The sequence below is a fragment of the Bombus huntii genome, chromosome 7 (genome assembly GCF_024542735.1).
Source record: "Bombus huntii isolate Logan2020A chromosome 7, iyBomHunt1.1, whole genome shotgun sequence".
NCBI classification, from domain to species: Eukaryota; Metazoa; Arthropoda; class Insecta; order Hymenoptera; family Apidae; genus Bombus; species Bombus huntii.
Window position 1 is genome coordinate 15,557,469 of NC_066244.1, and position 22,130 is coordinate 15,579,598.

Consider the following 22,130-nt stretch of genomic DNA (forward strand, 5'->3'; position numbering starts at 1 on the left):
ATTGTATTTTTGAAAACTCACTCTAGGAAGTTGGTACCAATTTATATTGTACCTTACGAAGTAGCTAAAGTTCATAATTAGCGTCGACACATTCTTCAACATGAATTCCCTAGTCTTGAAAACAAAACACTGAAAATAGTGCAGCTCTATGTAACAAGAATGGAAATTTTGTACAATAGAAGATTCAACAACAAGTGTACATATACGATAAATAGCGGAGTTCTTGCATCAAATTCAACTCTATCTAATTCGTAATTATTGATCGAAAAGAAAATTTGATTGTCGTCGTGTATATATTTTTTTTATTGAGCATTTGAAATCTCGATGGAGATTTATAGAGTTTCAAAATACAAGTAATGTATTTTTATATTCTATATTAAAGGAAAAAAATAGAAATAAACTTATTTATAATGTAATTAGTTAGTATACAGGGTGGTTGGTAACTGGTGGTACAAGCGGAGAGGGGGTGATTCTACGTGAAAAAAGAAGTCGAAAATATACAATAAAAATTTTTCGTTTGAGGCTTTGTTTTCGAGAAAATCGACTTTGCATTTCGCTCGGTACGCGTGCGGTATGTTATAACGGGTCTCACTGTAGATCGTTGTCTCGATGGAAAAATTAAAAAAAAAAAAATAAAAAATTTTTATTCTATATTTTCGACTTCTTTTTTCGCATAGAATCACCCCCTTTCCGCTTGTACCACCGGTTACCAACCACCCTGTATATTCTCGCCATTGTATCTAACTCAAGGAAATATGAAAGTTAAACGAAAGTTAAATTACATAAGAGAATAATTACAGCACCTGGGCTATTATAAAAAGAAATAAATTGAAGCTGATGAAACTGTTTTGTAAAACTTTAAATCTTTTGTTGTGATACGGCCAAAGACCTAGTCCTCTTAAGAGAGTTTTGCTGAGACTATAGTACGCCAGTGTTTCGACCATCGTGTACAATGGTTCAAGAACTACTGATCATTTACATCTTCGATTTTATTTATTTCCACCTCTCTTAAAGATTTTCCAGCAAAATATTGCAAAAATTTCTTGACTCTCAGCGAAATGAACCCCACGAACTATAATTTCAGAATTATTTATTCATATCTCAAACGATCGATTTTCTTCCGTCACTCGACTACATATAGGTCTTAAATATTTAATAAGTTATCATATAAGATAATTATAGGTCAGGGAAAGGGGGAAATGAGTAGTATCCTTCGTGACAATTTTCTTCTTCTCATATTTTTTTACTTCCTTCGATCTGAGATAAAAATATTTCTTTACCATCGTCAGTCTATTTTCTTCGCTCGAAGTGAAAGCACATCAAAATATTTGCATTTCAACATAGATCATTTGCATCTGATGCGTACGGAGAACGCGCGTGCATGTATTTTCTGATATAATCTGTTTTTTTGCGTTTTCTAGCATTGAAACCGGGAATTTAAATGGATTTGGAAATTTTAAAGAAACATCTGCCGCTTATAACGTAAAGAATATCTGTCAACGATAATTGCAAGATTGAAGTAAATAAATATGTAACCTTTATCATTGCTACTTTCTCAAACATTAATATACTGAAAATAGGTAAGTGGAATAATTTCTTCTACAAGCGAACCAAGACATAATCCTGCATTTTATTCAACACTGTATAATACAGAATACACATCTCTTCTAGCGTTTAGATTAACGCATTGTTGAATAGATTACCATGAAATAAGACACGGTCATTCTTGCCAACTAAAACACATATAAAAATCTAAAATCTTGTTTACCGCGGACAAAATTTTACGATGCTGATGAATTTCTTACCGAGGAAAATCCTTCCATGCATGCAGAGAAAACACCAAACATATTGAAAGAAAGAGGAAATGAATATTTTAACATCATAAACAGGATTATTTTTTGCACGTGCAACGGTGCCTCGTACCATTCTACATTATATCTAGAAATGTAATTTATTAATACGTCAGTAATATACAGGGTGGCGCGTTAGTCGTAGTAGAATCGTGCAGGCGCAGATTCTACGTGAAAAAATAAGTCGAAAATAAGTAGGATACAATTTTCTCATATCACGCTTCGTTTCTGGGAAAATCGAGTTTGAAAATTTATCAAGTATATTTTAACTTGGCTAGTGACTGACTATGTATGAGCAAACACAATCAACAGAAGGTTATTATACATACGGAAATAAGTAAAAAAACGTGAAGTGAAAATTTTCCATTGAAGGATACATTTTCAAGAAGATAGAACTTAAACGAGGATTAATTGAAAACGAATGGTCTTGTGTGCATGCGTGTGAGCATAATATATCTTCAAATTTATTTTTCTCGAACAAGCACGAAATATCTTATGACAAAATTTTATTCCACATCTTTGCGTTATATTTAAATGTAATTGTTTTTTTAATTTAATTAATTTAAACCTGTCGATTATTTACTCTTGTTCAATCCGGAATTAGCCGAACGTAAAATATTCGAGTGTATTTGTCAAATTTCCAAAGTCGATTTTCTCAAAAATAAAGCCTCAGATAAAAAAATGTTACATGAAAGATTTTTCTTCTTTCTTCACGTAAAATTAGCCTAAATTGAAGTATTGCGTAATTTTTAGAAAAATTACTTTTTTACTACGTGAAATTAATATTCACGGTGTGTAATTAATTTTTACAATTACTTTTAGGTATATATATAGATTATAAATCCTATAGATTAAAACATTGCTCAGTAAAAAAAGAATAGAATTTTAGCGGAAAGTGGACTATGTTGGGGTGTGTAAAGGTTGTAACATCTTGTCATTGTACGGTTATAAAATGTAAAATATGATATAATAAAAAATATATACGTACAGCTCTACGAAAACATTGTTGTAAGCATCCAGCATCGTTTGAGTCGTATAATTCACGCGAAATAAGCAAACGATTTCGATCATGGAAATTATTACGTATAGAAGTACATAGCTAATCCTGTGAAGCAGATACGATTGAAAACACTGAAAATACGTACGTTTAATCAGTAATTATATTTCGAACATTGTTTTTAAATTATTCCTTCGAATTCTTACTTACTAGAAACAGCGAAATCCCTAGAATTAACACTCCGAAGCCGCATAGAAGAAAACTTAACACCATGTAGGTTTGTTTCAAGTACGTGAGAACTCTTCAACGATTACGATAAACAACGTTAAACAAAGAAGATTATATAAATGCAAATATTATGGAATAAAAAATCGATATAACAGTACAATAGTGCAACTGCTTCGATACCTACTTTATACACTTCACATGTAAGTGTATCGAACTTTTTAAACTCTCTGTCATCTTGAAAGTTTTGCTGGAGGTAGAATCGTGCAAAGAGTTGTAGATAAATGCTTCTTTTATACGATTACTGTAAATTATAAAATTAGCCTAAATTGAAGCATTGCGTAATTTTTAGAAAAATTACTTTTTTACTACGTGAAATTAATCTTCACGGTGTGTAATTAATTGTTGTACAAAATTGATGTTTGAATATTTATCAATCAAATGCTCTGATATCTTTCATCGTGATAATCTATCAAATTCTTGATAATTTTTAATTTTTTTGATTCCTATAATAAATATTATGTATCTTCTTCTAACTCAAAGAATCCCACCATTAGATTACCTAGCAATTTCAAAAAGACTACGCAGGTGTTGAAATGTCATAGTGCTAACACTTTCCGCTGCTATAGATGTTGCATTTGTTAGAAACATTACAGTGCAGAAAATGCAGTAGGAAATATAGCGTAAACATTCTTGATTGACGATGGCTTGCATCCAAATTGGTAACGAATGCAAATCTGGTACGATTAATAATTCGGTAAAATTAATAGCATAAAAAACCGTTCCAATCATCATCGTTGAGTACATAAAAACTGGAAAATATTACTTCAGTATAATACTATAGTAAATTAGTGAAATCCACGGAATTATGATAATCGTTTCTTACGACAAAAATATCCCGAATGGCGAATCCCTTCTTTTGCATGTTTTGTTAATATATTAAATTCTTCTAAATTTCGTACAGTCCTCCAATCCTGTTGCACGATGTCCATAATCTTCTTAATCTGCGTGTACGATAAACTTCTAGATAATTACAGTTGGATGACACCAAAGCTAGTATGATATTCATAGTTAATCTCTTCGAGGATTAATTTATTAAAGACAGAATTAAAAAATAGTTAATCTGTTCGAGGATTAATTTATTAAAGACAGAATTACAAAATTATTTTTCAATCCTATTTATTCGACATATGTTTATAGAAGATAACTAATATCGGAAAATATTTCGAAATACTTGAGAAAAATGATGTTTCTTTTATACACATCTAATATTCAAGTATCACTCGAAAGGTTACAAGTTACAACTATATATATATTTATATACGCTATCATATGCAGAAGAGTTTAATTAAGATTTAGAAACTTACGATATCTTGCTTGTGCCATAACGTGCTATATAAGAAACAAAAACTCAACGATATGACTACGTCAAGCAGATCATGCGAAAACAATGACGATGTAAAACTGGTATTAATATAGATTAGCAGCTGGAAACAAATGCAAATTAGAAAGTGTATCCTATTTTCAAGGTTTAATGCGATTACGAGGTAACCGCAGCGAGATTTATATAGCGAAAATTATATAGTCCATACCTGCAAAATACAATTATTGAAAAAACCACTGGCGCAAATGATTCTATGCACTCTGGTGAATTTTGTATGTTTGTACGGCCACAGTCCAGTTATAAGTAAATGAATCGTACTATATATATAATAACCTTTCTTGATATCGTCCGTCTGCGACGATTCAAGTACATTTAACTCTGAAGTTACCATCCTACGCGTTCTCTCCCCTCTGTTTATTTTTAAGTTGAAAATTGTCAGTATTCTCTCGCTATAATTTCTTCGATAATTCTCCCTCACAAAGGGGTGGGAATGATTGACGGAGACCGTAATTTAAGTACGATCGATAAACAAAGGGTAAGTAATATCAGAGGAGAATTGTCTCAGTTCTTCGCGTCTTAGTATGAATAAATTATGCTTTAATACGTCCTACAGCGTTTCCCCACTAAATTTTTCACGTATATCTCGATATTCATGGTCTTTATTTTTTATTTTTCTTTTGCAGGGAAGAAATGCTGGTGCCGCTGACAAGGAAGGGGATGTTTCTTCTTCATTCGACGAGAAGAACTGGGAGGGTACACATAGATTTTCAGCGAGAGTATAACGTTCTAGCACTTTAGTAGAGATGCAAGTTGTAATAGAAACAAATTTGTTACCATGTGCAATTAATTTTCATTTACTTTGTAAGATAATAAGTTAACTAAATATGTAATATGGAGTGGGATTAAATTTAGCCAATGAATTTCACGCAAATAGGATAAGAAAAGACCAAAAGTGAAAAAAAATTGTCAAATTAATATTTCGCGGTTAGCCAGTAATTTTCAGCCAACATGTAAGAAGTGACGCGTATACGATCGGTGCAATAGTGTCAAAATAAAACTGTCGCTCCCATACAACTGTGGAAATCATGTGATTACTATAACTATTTCGTGCTAATGCACCACGAACGTGAGTATTTTTGCAATACTTAATATATCGTTACTATGAAATATATATACGAAGGTATATTTGCTTTTCGTTCAAGATGCCAAATAGTTACCTTTTCATCGATTTTGATGCGCTTGCATTATATTGTCAAGATCATCATTTTGGACAACATTCTCCTATACATATATAGGATGGTGAGCTTTAATTTTCGAGTTATACCCAAAAATATGTTCTATGTTATCATTTTGAAACCATATTTCATTTCATCTTCATTCGGTTTTCTACTAAATAAGTAGAATTTTTCAATAAATATATCAAATAAATATTTTAGCCCATAGTCGACGATATATGTATTACACACTGCGTCAATTATTAATGTTACTAATTTTTTCTTAATTTTATCGTATTTTTCTCTATGTATTATTGGGTTGGCAACTAAGTGGTTGCGGATTTTGTCATTAGGTGGTATTGACAAAATTAGTTGCTAACCCAATATCTTAGATATTTTATAACATTCGTTAGCAGAGGAAATAATACATGTTCACGATACCTTTAAGTTGCTTTAGGTTTCGTTCAACGGGTAATTTATTCTCTCTTCTAAGACGATCAACGTTACTTACCTGAAACAAATAAAATAATCACATTTTTACATGACGCTCGTTTAATGCATAACGTAAGTTAACATAAAAAAAGAGAATGTTGCGTCTCTGTCTTTTGTGCATACTGCAATGAAATTAAGATAATAAAATGAATTACTACTATTATTTTTTACCGAACCACCTCAAACAGCGCGACCACGTGATCATAATGTGGTCGTTGTTCCTAAAAAAAGAGAATTGCCTCGAACGATGTAATGTCAGAGTATATTTTATTGGCGGTAATATACTTTGTAGTTATATAGAAATTTGCAGACGATTTGCAAATATCCATACCTGGAGGTTTTATTATACGCAGGAAATAGCCAGCGGCATTCCGATAAGTAAACCATAACTGCAACGATATGAAATTGCTGACTTCAATGAATTAAATGAAAATTTCTATTTATAGGCAAGTATATGTACATATTATTATTTCAAAAGGATGATTTTTGAACGAGACAATATTTGTAGTCACTCTGCGATTTTTCACAATACATTTTACACGATATTTAGGATAGATGGAATAATAGATTATTAATGGACAGTAATACACAAATTTAGTCAATATACTCAAGACTATTCAACAACCAATAACTCAACGTTATTTTGCAAAATAATGAAAGGAAAAGCAAGGAAAGAAACAATATCACAGCAATACGTGGCTCGTATAAATAATTCTATTATTAAAAAGGTACCAAGAAAGAAGGACAAAAATATAAAAGAGATAAAGAAGTGTTTCGTTGAAAACTCGAAACAGAATTTCTTACATGTCAATATTATACACAGGAGTTTTTCCTTCTCCGCGTATTTAAAAACTATTTGTCGTCCATTCTCGCTACTGTTAAAGATCGCCAGTTGTCTCGAAGGATTTCTGCGATGCCCTTTATCTATAAATTCGAAGTTATTGAATTAAAAGGAACCTTGAATCTTAAAAAAGGAAATGTAAAAGTATCTAAATTAATAAAATAAAGACACATACTGGACACGTTATAGATGAGACCATCATCACCGCGCCAAAAACTCTTTTCATTTTCGTTAGTCACGAATTATCGTACGGCCAGAGTCCGACCACCGATAAGAAAATCTTACTGAGTCTGTAGCGGGGATTTTGCGGATCGTCCATCGTTACAGGAAGGCTCAAACTCGTCTATGACAGTGGACTTGCAACAAGTTTCTCCTATCCCCTCTCTATCTCGTGTATTAACTCGGCAACATTTTTTTTGCTCGATGCGTTTGAAAAGTTAACGAACCTTAATGTAACTTAATGCAACTAGTAAACAAAACGAAGGAGATTTAATGACGTCAATTTCCCTTCCGTGTGGGTCTGTTTCACGCATGATCATCCCCACTGCGCTATACTTGCCCATTCCTGATTCACTGTGCAACAAGTTGTTCCCTATCCTCACCAGTGATGCATAGAGCTTGTGTGTACGAGTCTGTTCTCGAAGAGGACATAGCTGAGAATCCATGGCTGATAATCAAACTAATAGAACGTTAAGCCACGTTAATGTTTTAGAAATTTCGACGCGAATGCAACAGGTTGCAATAAAAGGCAAGTGTACTTTTGGTTACAATAATTGACAAAATCATTAATAACTGCCCGCATCGCTTGACATTTTTAGAAGGCACGTTGATATCTGTCTGCCAATGCTGGAAAAGCACAAAAATGAAAATAAAATAGTTCTGTCCATAGTATTGCTTAAATAATTGTACCGACGCGATGTACAGCATGCATTGACAGCGGTGAATATATTGAAAGAGAAGTTCATCTTAAAAGTATCAATGCAATTAACGTAGTTAGAAAAAGTGGATTTTACGAAGGATTTCGTACAAGTCCAATTTTCTCAGATTAATGGAAAATTAAGATTTACGAACTATGGTGTGATTGTTTGACATTGGACAGTGTCATATAATGTAGAAACGCGAAGCGTTGTTTGTTTCTACTGATCTGTTTTAAAGAGTTTCAAAAGAACGTGCCATATACTGTCCACGCTGTTGCTTGGCGTTTATTGCTGTTGGAAAATGTCTTTCCAGGGCGGAAACTTTGCGCGTAGCCTGCCATAGTACGAGATTGTGTTTTTTTTTTAGTGTTATTTTATATTTTTTATTTAGTGCTTTTTTTAGTTATGGAACTATACAACTAGAAGGAAAGTAGTTTTGTTTATGATAATTAAGCTATGTTACACTAAATACTGAAACTCGTTCCTTTTGTACACGTAAATTCTTTCTTGTACATGGTATCCCACAGTATCGGAGAATTCAGAATTGGATTAGATTTGGGTCATAGTTTATTTTTCAGCCGGTAAGTTAGCTCATCAAAATAAGTGGGAAAAATGCAAATGTTTTTGTTTATTGAATTGCAAATTTATGCAATGGAATATGTAGAACATGATCTCGACGTTGCCCGCGGCTAGAAAGGGGAAAAGGGGGAGAGGGTTAATGAATTCTTAAAAATTCGCAAATTAAAAATATTAATTACTACAATCTCTAATATTTGATTACGTTCTGATGGAAATTAAATTTTAACCATATTGACACACTTCGTGTATGTAATCTTAAATTCCATTTACATAACAGAAGGAGACTCAAATATTAAAATGAGTCGTAACAAAAATGGTTAATGATCAATGATCAATAATTAAATTAATATAATCTATTGAAAAGTGGAGCATGAACATAATGTATAATTTCTATAAAAGCAAGAGGGGAAACAAAGAATGTGTCTTCAAAAACGAGAAGCATTAGCGTGACAAGTGCATGTCGATTTAATACGAAAGAGTAAAAATGTGTCTTATGGGAGAACTATGACAGGGGAATGAAAAATCAATATGCCTTCCTAACATAGTGGATAAGAATTTCGACCACTATCACGGAGTATAAATAGTTCCATATGTATCTTCATTAATTAAATTGGATGAAATCGATTTTGTGCATAACATAAAATTTGTGCATTAAATTAATAGATAATTATTACATGATATTTGTATATGTACATATAAATACAGTATTTCTAACGATTTACAAAGTATTTAATAGAATATTGTGTTACCTCCGTTTCTGGCAAAATAATTTTTCAAATGATTAATATGATGTTTATTCGCAGATTTGTTTGGATGTCCTTCAAAAATCCATATTTTCCACCGTTTGTAGAAAAACTTCCAATTATTTCGAAGAAATCACCTGTTTGTTTGCCCACAATTGGATGAGTCTAAATGGAATGTTCAAGGATATTCACGAGCGTAAGTAAATATCTATTATCCCTATAATTAATAAATACAACCTAATACCATAGAGATATTTTAAAATCCATAAAAAAGGGAAAAAATATAAAAGAAAATTTACAACAACTTTTTTAATTTCCAAAAATACAGTTATAAACAATAATATGTCGAGAATAATTTCACATATTGTGCAAACAACATCAATAATATGTAACAGGCTGTTAAATGTCAACGTTATTAGGGCAAACATCATTTATGTCCCGTTCCATCTTTTATCAGCTTTTTTAAGAACGTTAGTTCTTTAGGGAATAGAAGAACCTAACATACGAAAACGTTGTGTTTGTGACCTGTAATGTGAGAAAAAAATTTTACAAAGATCTACTTTCTGCATTTATATTGACACTAGTTCAATTAATAGAGCTATTAGAATGGATTTGATTTGATATAACGAGAGCTTTTACATAAATCACTGTCAAATGTCATAATTAAATGAATACTTGGGGTTGTGCTTCCTGAGAAGTTTGTGCAAAGTTCGTGGAAATTCGATATAGCAAATACGACTATCTTCTTGACACGTTTCTTTAAATATTTCCCCTAAGAACGCATTTCTATACAAAAAGTCAGATATATTTTCTGTTCATTTCGTAAAAATAATTGGTACGTTGCAAAATAGTAAAAAAACGAAGAAAGAGCATGTGTATTTGTGCGTGCCCGAAAGTCATAGGACATATCAACCTTTGTTTGTGATAATCTGAATTTGGATTCTCAGTCTAAATTTAGAGTGGAAGAAATACTAGGGGCTCCTTGTCAGAAGATATCTTTCAATTTTCTACACGATGTACAGTATATTTTTTACAGTAACCAGCTTTCGAGTTTGGAGCTCATTAACTCGGTACTTTTTCATCGGATTTCAACGTTCAATGTTTCATAGCACTAATTCACCGGGCTTCCCACCATCCACGCAAAATTTCTGTTGAATGTTGAAAACTACGAAAATTTTGAATTTAATTATATCGCGGAAATTTTAGAAAATTGTGGAAGTTGCAAAAATTAAGATGTTGATATTTTTTTGATTGCTCGTAATAGCTGGCATGGCAAAGTATACGTAACAAATTTGGGTCCAGTGGCAAAACCTTCATTTAGCAGTCACAGGATAGAAAACTGTTATAACCTGTCGTAATTAACAAGCTGATTGTGTGAGACGCAATAGGCTGATCTGATTTTGCACACATATTATACTTAGACTGATGATCCCAAATCCAGATTATCATGAATGAAGGTTGATTTGTTCATCAAAGGATGAATTTTGCGCGCGTGATAATACACATGCCGTGTTTTTTACTATTTTGCAACGTACATATTAAAAAAAAAGAACAAATAGAGACGACAAAAACGCGTATCTAGAAGACATATTATAAGAAACGTATCGAGAAGGTGGTCATGTTTGCTACACCGAACTTCCATCGAACTTAGCAGAAAATTTCCAGGAGGCGCAACTACTGATTTTCCATAATATTTGACAGCGATTTATGCAGAAATTTCCGGTAGATTAGATCAAATTCATTCCAATAGCTCCATTGATTGGACTATACTGTGACATAAGCAAATCGCGTTACCGCGGTTAGACCCTGTAACGACGAAACGAAGAGTTTGCCCTTGGAATACGAGCAGCCCCTTACACTTCGAGTGAGTACCATTAAATACAATTTTTGAGCTTTCACAGGGATTTTGTACCAATGAGAATTGTATCTACAATTTATACGAGAATTCATGTCGTTTTTCTATATATATCCTTTTTTTTCATAAAAGAGAAATACTTTCTTAAATAAGTAAATAAGTAAATAAGAAACGCTAGACAATTTTTTCTTTTTCTAATTTCTTTTGCCTTAGTCATCTCCAAAAAAGTATGAATTTGTCTAAATATGCACAATATAATTATCGTTATTACTATTATTGAAATAAGGTTAATAATATTCTGATCCGATAATTGGAATACTTACGCGTCGTAAAAGACACCTAAACTGTGATCGATTAGTCTTTGGCCAAAGTACATTGTTAATGTACCGTAACAAATAAAAGATAACAAAAGGATGAGCATTATCACTAATATTCGTCCCTCGTCGTTCGTTTGCACCGATTGATAGAACTAATTCAATAATTTTGTAAATTTCATTATTTGAACTTCCAAATTACTTACAGTATCTTCCATCTTATTTATGATTAATGAAAAATAAGAAAGCATTTTTCTCTTTTAAAGGAGGATAATATTAGAAATAATGTAAAGATTATAGGCATACGATAATTATTATCCTCTTAAATATACTACTTACTTTGTGAAATATTCAAGTTCTGAAAATCAATTTTCAAAAATTTGTTTTTTGACATCGTACGTTGTGTATGTAGCAATGGCATTCTCAGTTGCAAAATGAAATTCATTTGCATAAATTCGATTGATATATTGAGAGGGAGAGAGAGAGAGAGAGAGAGAGAGAGAACGAGAGAGAAAGAGAGAGAAAGACTCAACTTATATATTTGTATATAAACCAAATAATTATTAACACGCAATGAAAAAATTAATATTCATGTCGTTGACATAAACATTCAATGTTACTCACGCTCACAAACACCATGGTTGCTCCAATGATACCAAAACACACTATAATGACGTAATGTATCTCAAATATGTCCCATACGACCCGCATATATCTTAAAAGATTTAAAATAGGCTAGATCCAATTCGTGGTAGATATAATAAGAAATTATCGTAGGTATCTACTAACTTTATCGCTTTTATGTGAACACGCACGGCCAATATTATCTTCGTGTAAATGTCACTATTTTTCTCGTATCCAGAAATTTCCTTAATATATTCGTTAGCAGCGTACCTCAAGTGATAGCTAAAGAAGTGGAGTATTCATAAACATTGATAACACTCAGTGATTTTCCTTTATCAAGTTCCTTAGTAATGCTATAACTGTATACTTATAACATAGTGCTACATTAAAAACATCAAAGTGACACAAAAATTGTTAACAGTTTTTTTATAATTTTACAATTAATTAATTTTATAATTACATGCCTACGGCGAAAATTATTTTTTCCCAGGATTACCACTTGTTGGAAATATTACTTCAAATTTTAAATAAATTCTAAAGAATGAAAAAATATCCTAAATTAATTAAAAAAAAAAAAATTATGTGAAATTCTTTAAAATATTCAGTTCCGTTGGGAAGAATTAAAATTATACAATTGGATTTAAAATTCCCACCAAGCTGTTAATGATTCCTTCGTGCATGGTTAGAAGGTTAATAGCAGCCTTTATAATTCCAATTGTCTTATTCTATTAATGATCATTATCGTTAATATAAAATATATCCAGTTTACAAATTAAACCGTATCGTAAATAGTACTCGGTATGTACAGTGTACATATAGTGTTTTAATTTTTGATATTATTCATAGAAAATGCAGAAAAACATTCAATCGACTTAATTATTTTATGTCCAACATACATACATAATCCCACTGAAAATCCTTCACATAATAAAATATAGATATGAAATAAAATGTACATATATATAATGTAATATATAAAATGTAAACAATTACTCGTAACGTGAACATTATAGTATAGTGAGGTAATAGTATAAAACAGATTTACTACATCTACCGATTAATTTTATTTTTACCTTGTAATTTTGAACAATCCACATATGTGTTCTGACAAAACCATAAAACTTATTTCCAAAGCTGTCAAGATTATAACATTCAGCAATACATTCAAGGAGATCAGATAGAGAGTAGGAGAACTTATAGCTTTTCCTAATGCTTTCAAAGCAAACGGTCGTTGCCAGAATCTAGTATAATTTTCTTCCGGTATTTGAAGAACAGGCAGTGTCTGATACATGAAAATCGCGACAATGCTAGTGGAACATATGACAACTGAAATTCATACATATTTATACACCGCAAAATTGATACAAGAAATGAAAATCCTTGTTTTGGTATGAATTTCATACTCATCAGCGATATCAATATAGTATGCACCAACTCTGCATATTTCTGAAGAATTTCGATGCTCGGTTTATCGTGTTTCAAGCATTTCCAGTCGAATTCGATCGCTGTGTACAAAGTATGTACCTAACAATACGATAGTGAATGTTAATTTTTATTAATGTTGAATGGTAATTGTTAAAAGCAAAATAATAATAAAAATTGTAAATTTTCTAAATAACAAATTTAAAGTTGCAAACGAAAACTTACGGCAGCCATATGTCTATGATGAAAGAAGTATTTGGAAACTATCATCAGATTCTGTACGAAAATGGACAGAACATTCGCCGCGCAATGGATGTCGCACTCAAACGTATAAAACCATGTTGTCTAAAAATATACGCGTGCTTGAGAAAATTATAATTTTCGTATGCGATACTTGAAGAAGTACACTGTTCCGTTTAAGTGAATATTTCAGATCAATACGCGATATAGCACTCTCCTGGATTACATCGGTGTAACGTAGAATTACAATTTCACAATTAAAGACACAACTGACGAATTTAACTAAATATCAATTCGGCCCCCTCGCTGTAGCTTTAAAACTATTAATCCTAACAGATTACCAAGTGATTTCAGATTTCAATCTATTTTCAACTGCCAGAAATATGCAGACACTTTTCGCAAAATTAATTTCGACGTTTATGGAAACGTAATTATATATGCGGAAATGGATTCACGATATTATAACAATTTCAGTGTTTCACGCGTCCATTCACACCGACTTGAAAAATTTCCACTGAAAGCTCCAATAGTGTTTCTCGTTCATGATAAATTTACCGCCGTTACAAATTCGATCTTTTATATATTCACATATTCTTCGAACACTTTCACATCAAATGCTTTCGCATAGTTCAATGAAATTCGCCGAACGATACATTGACTCGCAACACAAATTGGTCTCATTTTCGTCGAATCTCCCTTGTTCTGACGCCCTTCCAACACAGGACAAAGTTATTTTGAGTCGTGACACTTTTGCAATATATATGCGATGTTTTACTACCTAATGAAATAGAACAACATAATTTTCGCGAAAGTTCATTCAAACGCTTTCACTGCGATGATCACTGCTGATTACCGTCACTATTAATAAAATAAGAGAATCGACAAATTTCGTCCAACGTAAATAACCAGATAACAACGACATAAAATCGTGTGGTAATAGAATCATAATAAAATTATAATAACATTATAGCTTGTTACATCGAATCACTTGAATGAACAGTATACGCAATAAAGTTGTAAAGTGTAAAACGTAAAATCTGCGTCGTGTGAACGTGTAAACCAGTAGTGTAAAAGATGTAAAAGAGTTATTATTAAGATTACCTCGAGGAGTAGATAACCGATGTAAACCGTATAAAAGAAAGTGATTCGAAATAGACGAAACTTCGAATTTGGAGTTGGCCAGAGTCCTAAAACCAGCAGAAGCTTCTTCATGAACGAGTAGTCGGATCTCCTGACGTACGTCATTCTCCTACGAAGTCTGAAGCACGAGTGTGTTTCGATTCATCGGTTGCCAGGTATACAATCCCCCCTTTCTGAACTTATGACAAGATACGGAGAAGGAGATGGTAAAATATCAAGAGAGAAGAGGGGAAAATATCGAGAGAAGTGACAAAAATGATTGACAGCAGGGGTAATTTGCAAGGATCGATAGTTGCATCGGTTTCTTGTGTAGCGAGGGTGAAAAAAGAAATTCAACCGAAGGTAAAAGAAATATATCTGGGGGTGAAATTATAATTACTGTCGCGCCAAGTGTCTCGACATCACTTCCTATTTTCTGAAATTCACACAAATGCAAATTCTTTATATTTTTCAACTACCTTTGCTCGTTGTTTGTTGTACACTTACCTGTGCACAGTGATTCGCGAAAATATTTCGACATTTATCATAGAAAACTTTTGTGTGTTCAGTGCATTAGAACCTTTTCCTACGGTATGTCAAATGTTTTCTGATTTTGAGAAATCGATTGTGAGATGAGACAGTTGGTTTTTGATAGGATCATAGTGAAATTTGAGCGATAGTATTGAGCAAAAGCTGGTGCAGAATTGTAAATCGTGTTTCTAAGGAGAAGAATCAGATGCAGATTTTATACGATTAGTTGAAGGTGAAAGTACCACGTTTGAAGTGTCTATAAAATTCTTTTATATTTTTATGTATTTCATTTATAAAATTTAGTAGATAAAATAATTCTCTGCCTAGATTCCATTATCTTTAGATATATCCCAAAAAATATAAATATGCATAATCAAACATAGTTGAATAAAAAGTAATTGTTAGTGTTAAATCTGCCACTGATCTTTATAATCGTGGAGTTCGTACGAAAGAATTATTCTACAGAATTATCTTCTTGTATCATAGTACTCGTTGTATTATAGGAAAAGAAATATATCAAAATATGTTAAATAATATTATTCAGTGATTTTGTTATAAATTCGATAAAAGAAGAGGAAGGATAGGAGGATGAGTATTCCTTAGAAAAAAGTTCCTTTTGTGTGTCAGAAGATATCGATTTGTCGTGAAGGGGTGCGAATGTGTGTTAAGGGGAAAGTACGGTATGCAAAGGAAAATCGATACAAGGACTCTCGTGAAAAAATAAACGTTTCATAAACGAGGGTCTTGACCTTACTCAAACAAAAGGGAAGAGATGCTGTTTTTATACTCGCATAAAATATTACTATGAAATTGAAATTAAAGAATTCTTTTTCGTGTTACGCATTAGAAAAAGGAAGAATATAAGTTGCAGTTTAATAATTGAAACATTGTTTATTCAATTATATTTGTGAATTCGTCGACTAATATAGAAATTTCTTATTTCGTTATTTGTATGGAATGAAACACCATAAGATAATTGACGCTTAAATTTACAAGCTACAAAAAGAGTTGTCGATCTTAATGAGGAATGTAAAATTACCCAAAGTTAATGACAGTAAAAATAGATATAAAATTTAACAAATTATAGATACCCTGAAGAAACCTTCTATCGATGGGGTATAGAAACCAAGAATTATTTTTAAGTCGATTGTAGTTTCTATCATCAAGAAAAGATATAGTTTTTGTATCCACACGGGAGCTTCATACCATTTCGCGCTGTATCTGTAAATATGCGAAACACAATCTGTAATTCCATATAAAGTTAGTAAAATCTTTCGTAAGAATTCGCGTAAGACGTCACTTAATGTTTATTCTAATTCGTTATTAGAACTATCACTTTACAGTTATGACAATTCTGACACTCTTAGGAAACTAAAAAATTACTTATTTAAATTTCTTTACTTGTAATTAAATCAAAATATTTCTGTCATGTATTTTATTTTTAGATTTTTTTCTTATTATATCATCACCTTTCTCTTTGTTAAATAACTTAAAGAAAATCTTGTAAACATGCAAATCACAACACGTGAAAATACAAATAATTTGTATTGTAAGTAAAAACCAGAAAAGTGAAGTACTCACGCATAAAAGAAAATAGCAGCATGGTGATCTCGAATATTTTGTGAGGTGAGGTTACAAAAGTACAATATGCCGAAATGAAGGATAATTACTAATGAGATTAACAGAGCTTTCTTTATATTAAACGCGAGAAATATCAGTTCGTACACCTGTTATTGAAACAAACTAATTCAATTGTTTTGGAGATTTACTACTTAATTGACTCTATCCATTCCTTCCCTCCAAGTGTTTTCTAATACTCATCTTTATTTTTTATGAAGACCAACAGTTACTCACGTAAATGAGATGAACAATAAGAGAAACCATGCCGAGAAAAAGCATAATTGTGTAAGTCATCAAGAAAGTGTTCGTTAAGCCTTTAAAAAACCTTTAACAACATAAAAAATCATATATACTCCATATATTTTGAAGCAACATACAGAATGTATTTATATTTTCTTCTACTTTATTCTTTTAATGCAAACACGTTTGAAATATTTTCTTTACTCCTCGTATAGTTAGAAGAAAATATTTAATACTACTGTAGAAGTATTTTAAAGGAATCAAATCAAGGGACATGATATTTTACTAAATGCAAGAAAATAAATGGGTTCTTCAGTTGGTAATCTACAGTTCTATAGGAATGTGTAGTTATATTGTAACGGCGCATCTTTTGCTTAATGGTGATTAGAAATTTTAGAATAGAAATATTTATTTCGTGAAATGTTTATAGTTATAATAATTTTATGCAATTGCCATAATTATCTCGTAACGGTAACTATGAAATAAACAATCGTTCTTCTTCATACTGAATATATCGCCTATTTATCAATGCAGTTTTAAACCTGCTAATACGTATAAATATCATTCAACGATTAAAAATTATAGATACTAACGTGAGACATCGCTTGTGTGTGTTCACAGCGTTTACAATTCTTAAGAAAATCACGATGTTTTTACGTATGGGAGACATTTGATATTTGTCACAATCTAACGCATGCTCAATTTTATTACTGAAATATGAAAAATATCTTAATGAATATTACAATTTAAAAGAATGATAATATATATATATTTTTTTTTGAAAATCAAATTCGAGTAAGAAATAGTAAAAAATACTTTTAAAAATTTGCTAAATGTTATAATTACAAAATGTAAAATATTCAATTACTATTAAAAGTCATTAGTACTAATGTTATAATTAATATAGGCAGAATAAAGAAATCATAGCTAATATTTCTTACCCTGCAATTGTAAACATCCCAACAAGGTGTTGACAGAGTATCATGTAAGTCGTTTCAGTGGTTGTCATCACTATTGCTCCCAAAATATTAACAATAATCAAAGAAAATAATGCAAAATAAGACGAGTTGTTATATCGTATGATAATAAATGTCATATTGGCCAAGTGGGTTGATCGAGATTCGTTTACAGGTATCATGATATCGATAATGACTGGCAGCAATTGAGATACGGCAAACAGAATCGAAGTCATGACAATTATTACTGAAATTATGAAGATGACCATAACATAAATACCAAATTGTTCAGAATCATTAAAATAACTAGTCATCGGCTGACTTCAGCTTAAGAGTAATATATTGTAATTTAAAAATAAGCATGCAGAAAGTGGAGAAATATTTATATATAGAACACATCATATTATTTCGAAATTAACACAGATATTCTAAGTGGTTTTAAATGATACTTTCTGCTGATGATGAAGAACTATTCAAATAGAAGAATAACGTTAAATAGAAACAACGCTGCTAAGAATTGCCAAATAAATATGAAAATTATTGTACGGCCATCCTTTTTGAGGGGTGATAGGCTTAGCTGGGTTAAAAATTGTTCATTAATACGTTAAAAAAGTGCAGAAATCATATAACAGAAGATCGTGGATAAATAACAATGGAAGCGAATAAATTACTGATTTTCGAGTGTTTTAAATTTTGACAGTTCTCCATTCGTAAAATTAATTTACTTGTGGCAACTATCGTAATGAGCTTCCCAGTAGACGTACGACTCTGTAACATATCCAATTCGTTCCCGTTGTGTTGAATATCGTTCCAATCATGTTTGACGAGTTCAAACAATGTCTTCATCTGCATTTGAAAACAAAAATCCTTATTTCACTACATTGTCTACAAACGATCACACGTTAGTATATAGAACTCACTTTTTTGCTCTGACAGCAAAACGTGCAGTATTTTAGTATGTACATTGTTGTTATTATCACGTAGGCAGAATAGGAAATGAAGTCGTCAATATTGTACACCGAGGTGAAAATATTCGTTAGCTGCAATTGTTTGTTACCTGTTTATAGTTGAATAACACCTACACTGGCTCGCGAAAATATTTCATGATAGATTGAACCGCAGGAAAACCCACAGTAACAAGCACAAAGAATTGCAAGATTAAAGGAAATACAGGCCATCCTTCTATAACATGCTTAATTCGTGTCGTAATCGAAACCATGTTACAAGGATATCGTGTTATAGGAGGGTTATCGCAATTTTTCCACCGTGTTATATCGAAGTTGTGTTTTCAGCAAACCGTCTTAAAAGAGGATTGAGTATACCTGAATGATCAAACCAACTATGAAGACCGCCAGCATATAGAAGTTAAGAATGATCGTTAATTTGGACTTTTCGTACGGCCACAAGCCAGTCAACAGTAGAAGTTGCTGATTGATGTTATAATATTTGCTCCCAAGAAAGTCCATGCTTCTCAGAAACTAATAGATATTTTTGATGCTTGTGGTGTTGCAGAAATATTCAATTCAACCATCCGCCGGAAGTCTTTATAAATAAGGAGAAAGTTTTCCGCGGGCGACTCGGAAGGGTGCGATAATAACAGTGTAGTGGACGTGTTTGGAGACATCGGTGAATTAAGTAAATTATAGAGTGCACAGATGGTCTTTCGCACCATTTTCAGCTTTTCCCCGCTCTTCCTGAAAACGCGCACGCGTGTTCCGCCTCATCCCTTTTGCCAGTCCTGGTCAGTGTGTGTTGCATCGTGGGGTAAAGTGTATCGAATGTGCAGAACGGAATAGAAAGCATCTACGGAAAGATCGTTTGATCGTTTGTAATTGTTTAACACCGTTTTAACGACACAAGTATAGGAAACTTCTATACACGAAAGTAGTTGCGCGCATCCTTATTCTCAAGTGAAGCGTTTCTCGGTGTCATCAAATTCTTATAGTTACATAAAAGTGTTATTGAGTGATACGAAACTTAATTTACTTGCACTTTAAGTAGTATATGAATAGATGCTGTAATAAATACAATAGTGTAGCTGTAATAAATACAATAGTGGTATTGTGATGTATACAAAATTGTGATCTTTCAGAAGTGCCGTAATTAAATAGGACTATTACGATTGGTAAAATTTGAAACTAGTCTGTGGATGTATGGAGATGTTACAAGGTATTTACTGTGTACATATATTTATTAGGGAACTGGGATAATGAGGAGAAAGGAAGGAACTAATGGCCACCTTCACACATATAAGTTTTACTGAATACCGAGGCTTATTATTATTGTAAATTGCACATAAAGAAATTGTAAAGATAGCATATCTTGTAGATTCTATGTATATTCTCGGGTTTATGTAAAACTTTATCAATGTAATTACGATAGTTAAGTTCCATTACGTTGATAATATATGTTGAAATGTTTCGTACGACACACATAATACATACATTCATAACAACGATTCGTAAAAGATCATAATATTCGTAATAGAAGTTTATGAGCTATCCACTTCAAACTTCGCACTCAAAGACGTGCCACCTGTCATTATGGTACTGTTTGTTGCGCTGGATAATGTTTGCTCCATTGCATACAAACCAAGTTATTGAAATTTATATTCGGTTACAAAAGTAAGCAGTGGTGAGTGTTAGACTTTGCATAACGTAGTCGACCAACGACCAACGACCACGAAATGTTTACTACGCAAATATATCAAAAAATCGTGGAACAGATGCTATTAAGTTTCTAATTTAAATATGACATGTCGTTCAATATAAAATTGAAAGAAAGAAGAGAGTAGTCACTCTCATCTTTCCCATATATAGTAATATATAGTCTATATTACAATATATTAATATGCAACAATATCATACTAATTATTAAAGTTAACACTATGGTATAATAGTTACTTTTAGTGTATGCATTTTACACAGCATAATGAAGAAACGTTAGGTTTATTCATTAAAGCGGGGAATACACATGTTGACTATCAGAAATTTGACTTCAAGTCACAATTTCGCTACTGTCAACAACATAGGATCTATAATGCTTGAAACATTCTATTGACTTGAGTATATCATAGTAAAGTACGAGAAAGACGTACTCAGCAACTGAAATGCAATAACATTTAACAAACAGATATACGATAACGATTATACAGTAATGGACTAAAAATATTACCTTCGAGTAACCGGCGTGAGAAGCAACGAAAAATCCGAAAATATTTATCACACTTTCCGTTGAACTCCTCAACATAATAAAGAGTAACAACCGCTGCGCTTCTAGAGGCATGCAATACCACGTTGAATTGTACCTGCATATTGTTGCATCTCTTAACAAACACTAGTATTATAATCGCGTTACTTATTTAATAAATGGTAACATTTAGACAAATAGAAAATTATTAAATGGACAACAACAGAACAACCACATTTAGTCAAATTTGAGCTTACGAGTCCTTAAACACGTTCAGACTGCGATCTATTATAAGTTGTCCGGAATAGCAACATATGTACAAGAACGCTAAATGACCAATGAGGAAAAAGATACAAATGAAGATTTCTTTTTCATCTTTCGCGTCTGTTATCGTTTTAGAAACCTGTAAAACATTAGGATAAATTAGAATCAATTTTCCCGTTCTGTTCAATTGTTCGGAATTATCAGAGTGTCTTTTCCGCAAATTCAATCCCTCTATCAAAAGTAATGGTAAAGAACACATTTCAATTTACTCTCGTTAGAAATATTTGAATTCTATGCGCAACAAATTGAACTGAAATATTCGACCGACGTTAACGATATTTGTATAAACAATCTATGTATATTCATAACCAATGGAAGATAGTATCCATTTTCAAAATTCACCTTTATGGTGAACCATTTATAAGAGAAAGAACAGAGAAGGTCTAAAAACCTTGAGAATGTGCTCTCACACATTACATTCATTGAGGATTTTGGTTTTTCGCAACAAAGTGCA

At 32.0% G+C, this 22,130-nt stretch overlaps 2 protein-coding genes across 6 annotated transcripts in view; both read right to left on the minus strand.

Annotated features, from left to right (window-relative positions):
- The window catches only part of LOC126867884 (mannosyl-oligosaccharide 1,2-alpha-mannosidase IA), a 691,228-nt gene that overhangs the window by 56,021 nt on the left and 613,077 nt on the right, over positions 1–22,130 (minus strand). The gene's annotated exons all lie outside the window — the stretch shown is intronic.
- LOC126867924 (uncharacterized) lies at positions 11,202–15,540 on the minus strand. Its single transcript, XM_050623017.1, has 4 exons — positions 14,799–15,540; positions 13,683–13,802; positions 13,439–13,559; positions 11,202–13,361 (listed from the first exon to the last, which is right to left on the minus strand). The coding sequence occupies exons 1-4, from the start codon at positions 14,940–14,942 to the stop codon at positions 13,105–13,107; spliced, it is 642 nt and encodes a 213-aa protein (XP_050478974.1). The 5' UTR covers positions 14,943–15,540; the 3' UTR covers positions 11,202–13,104.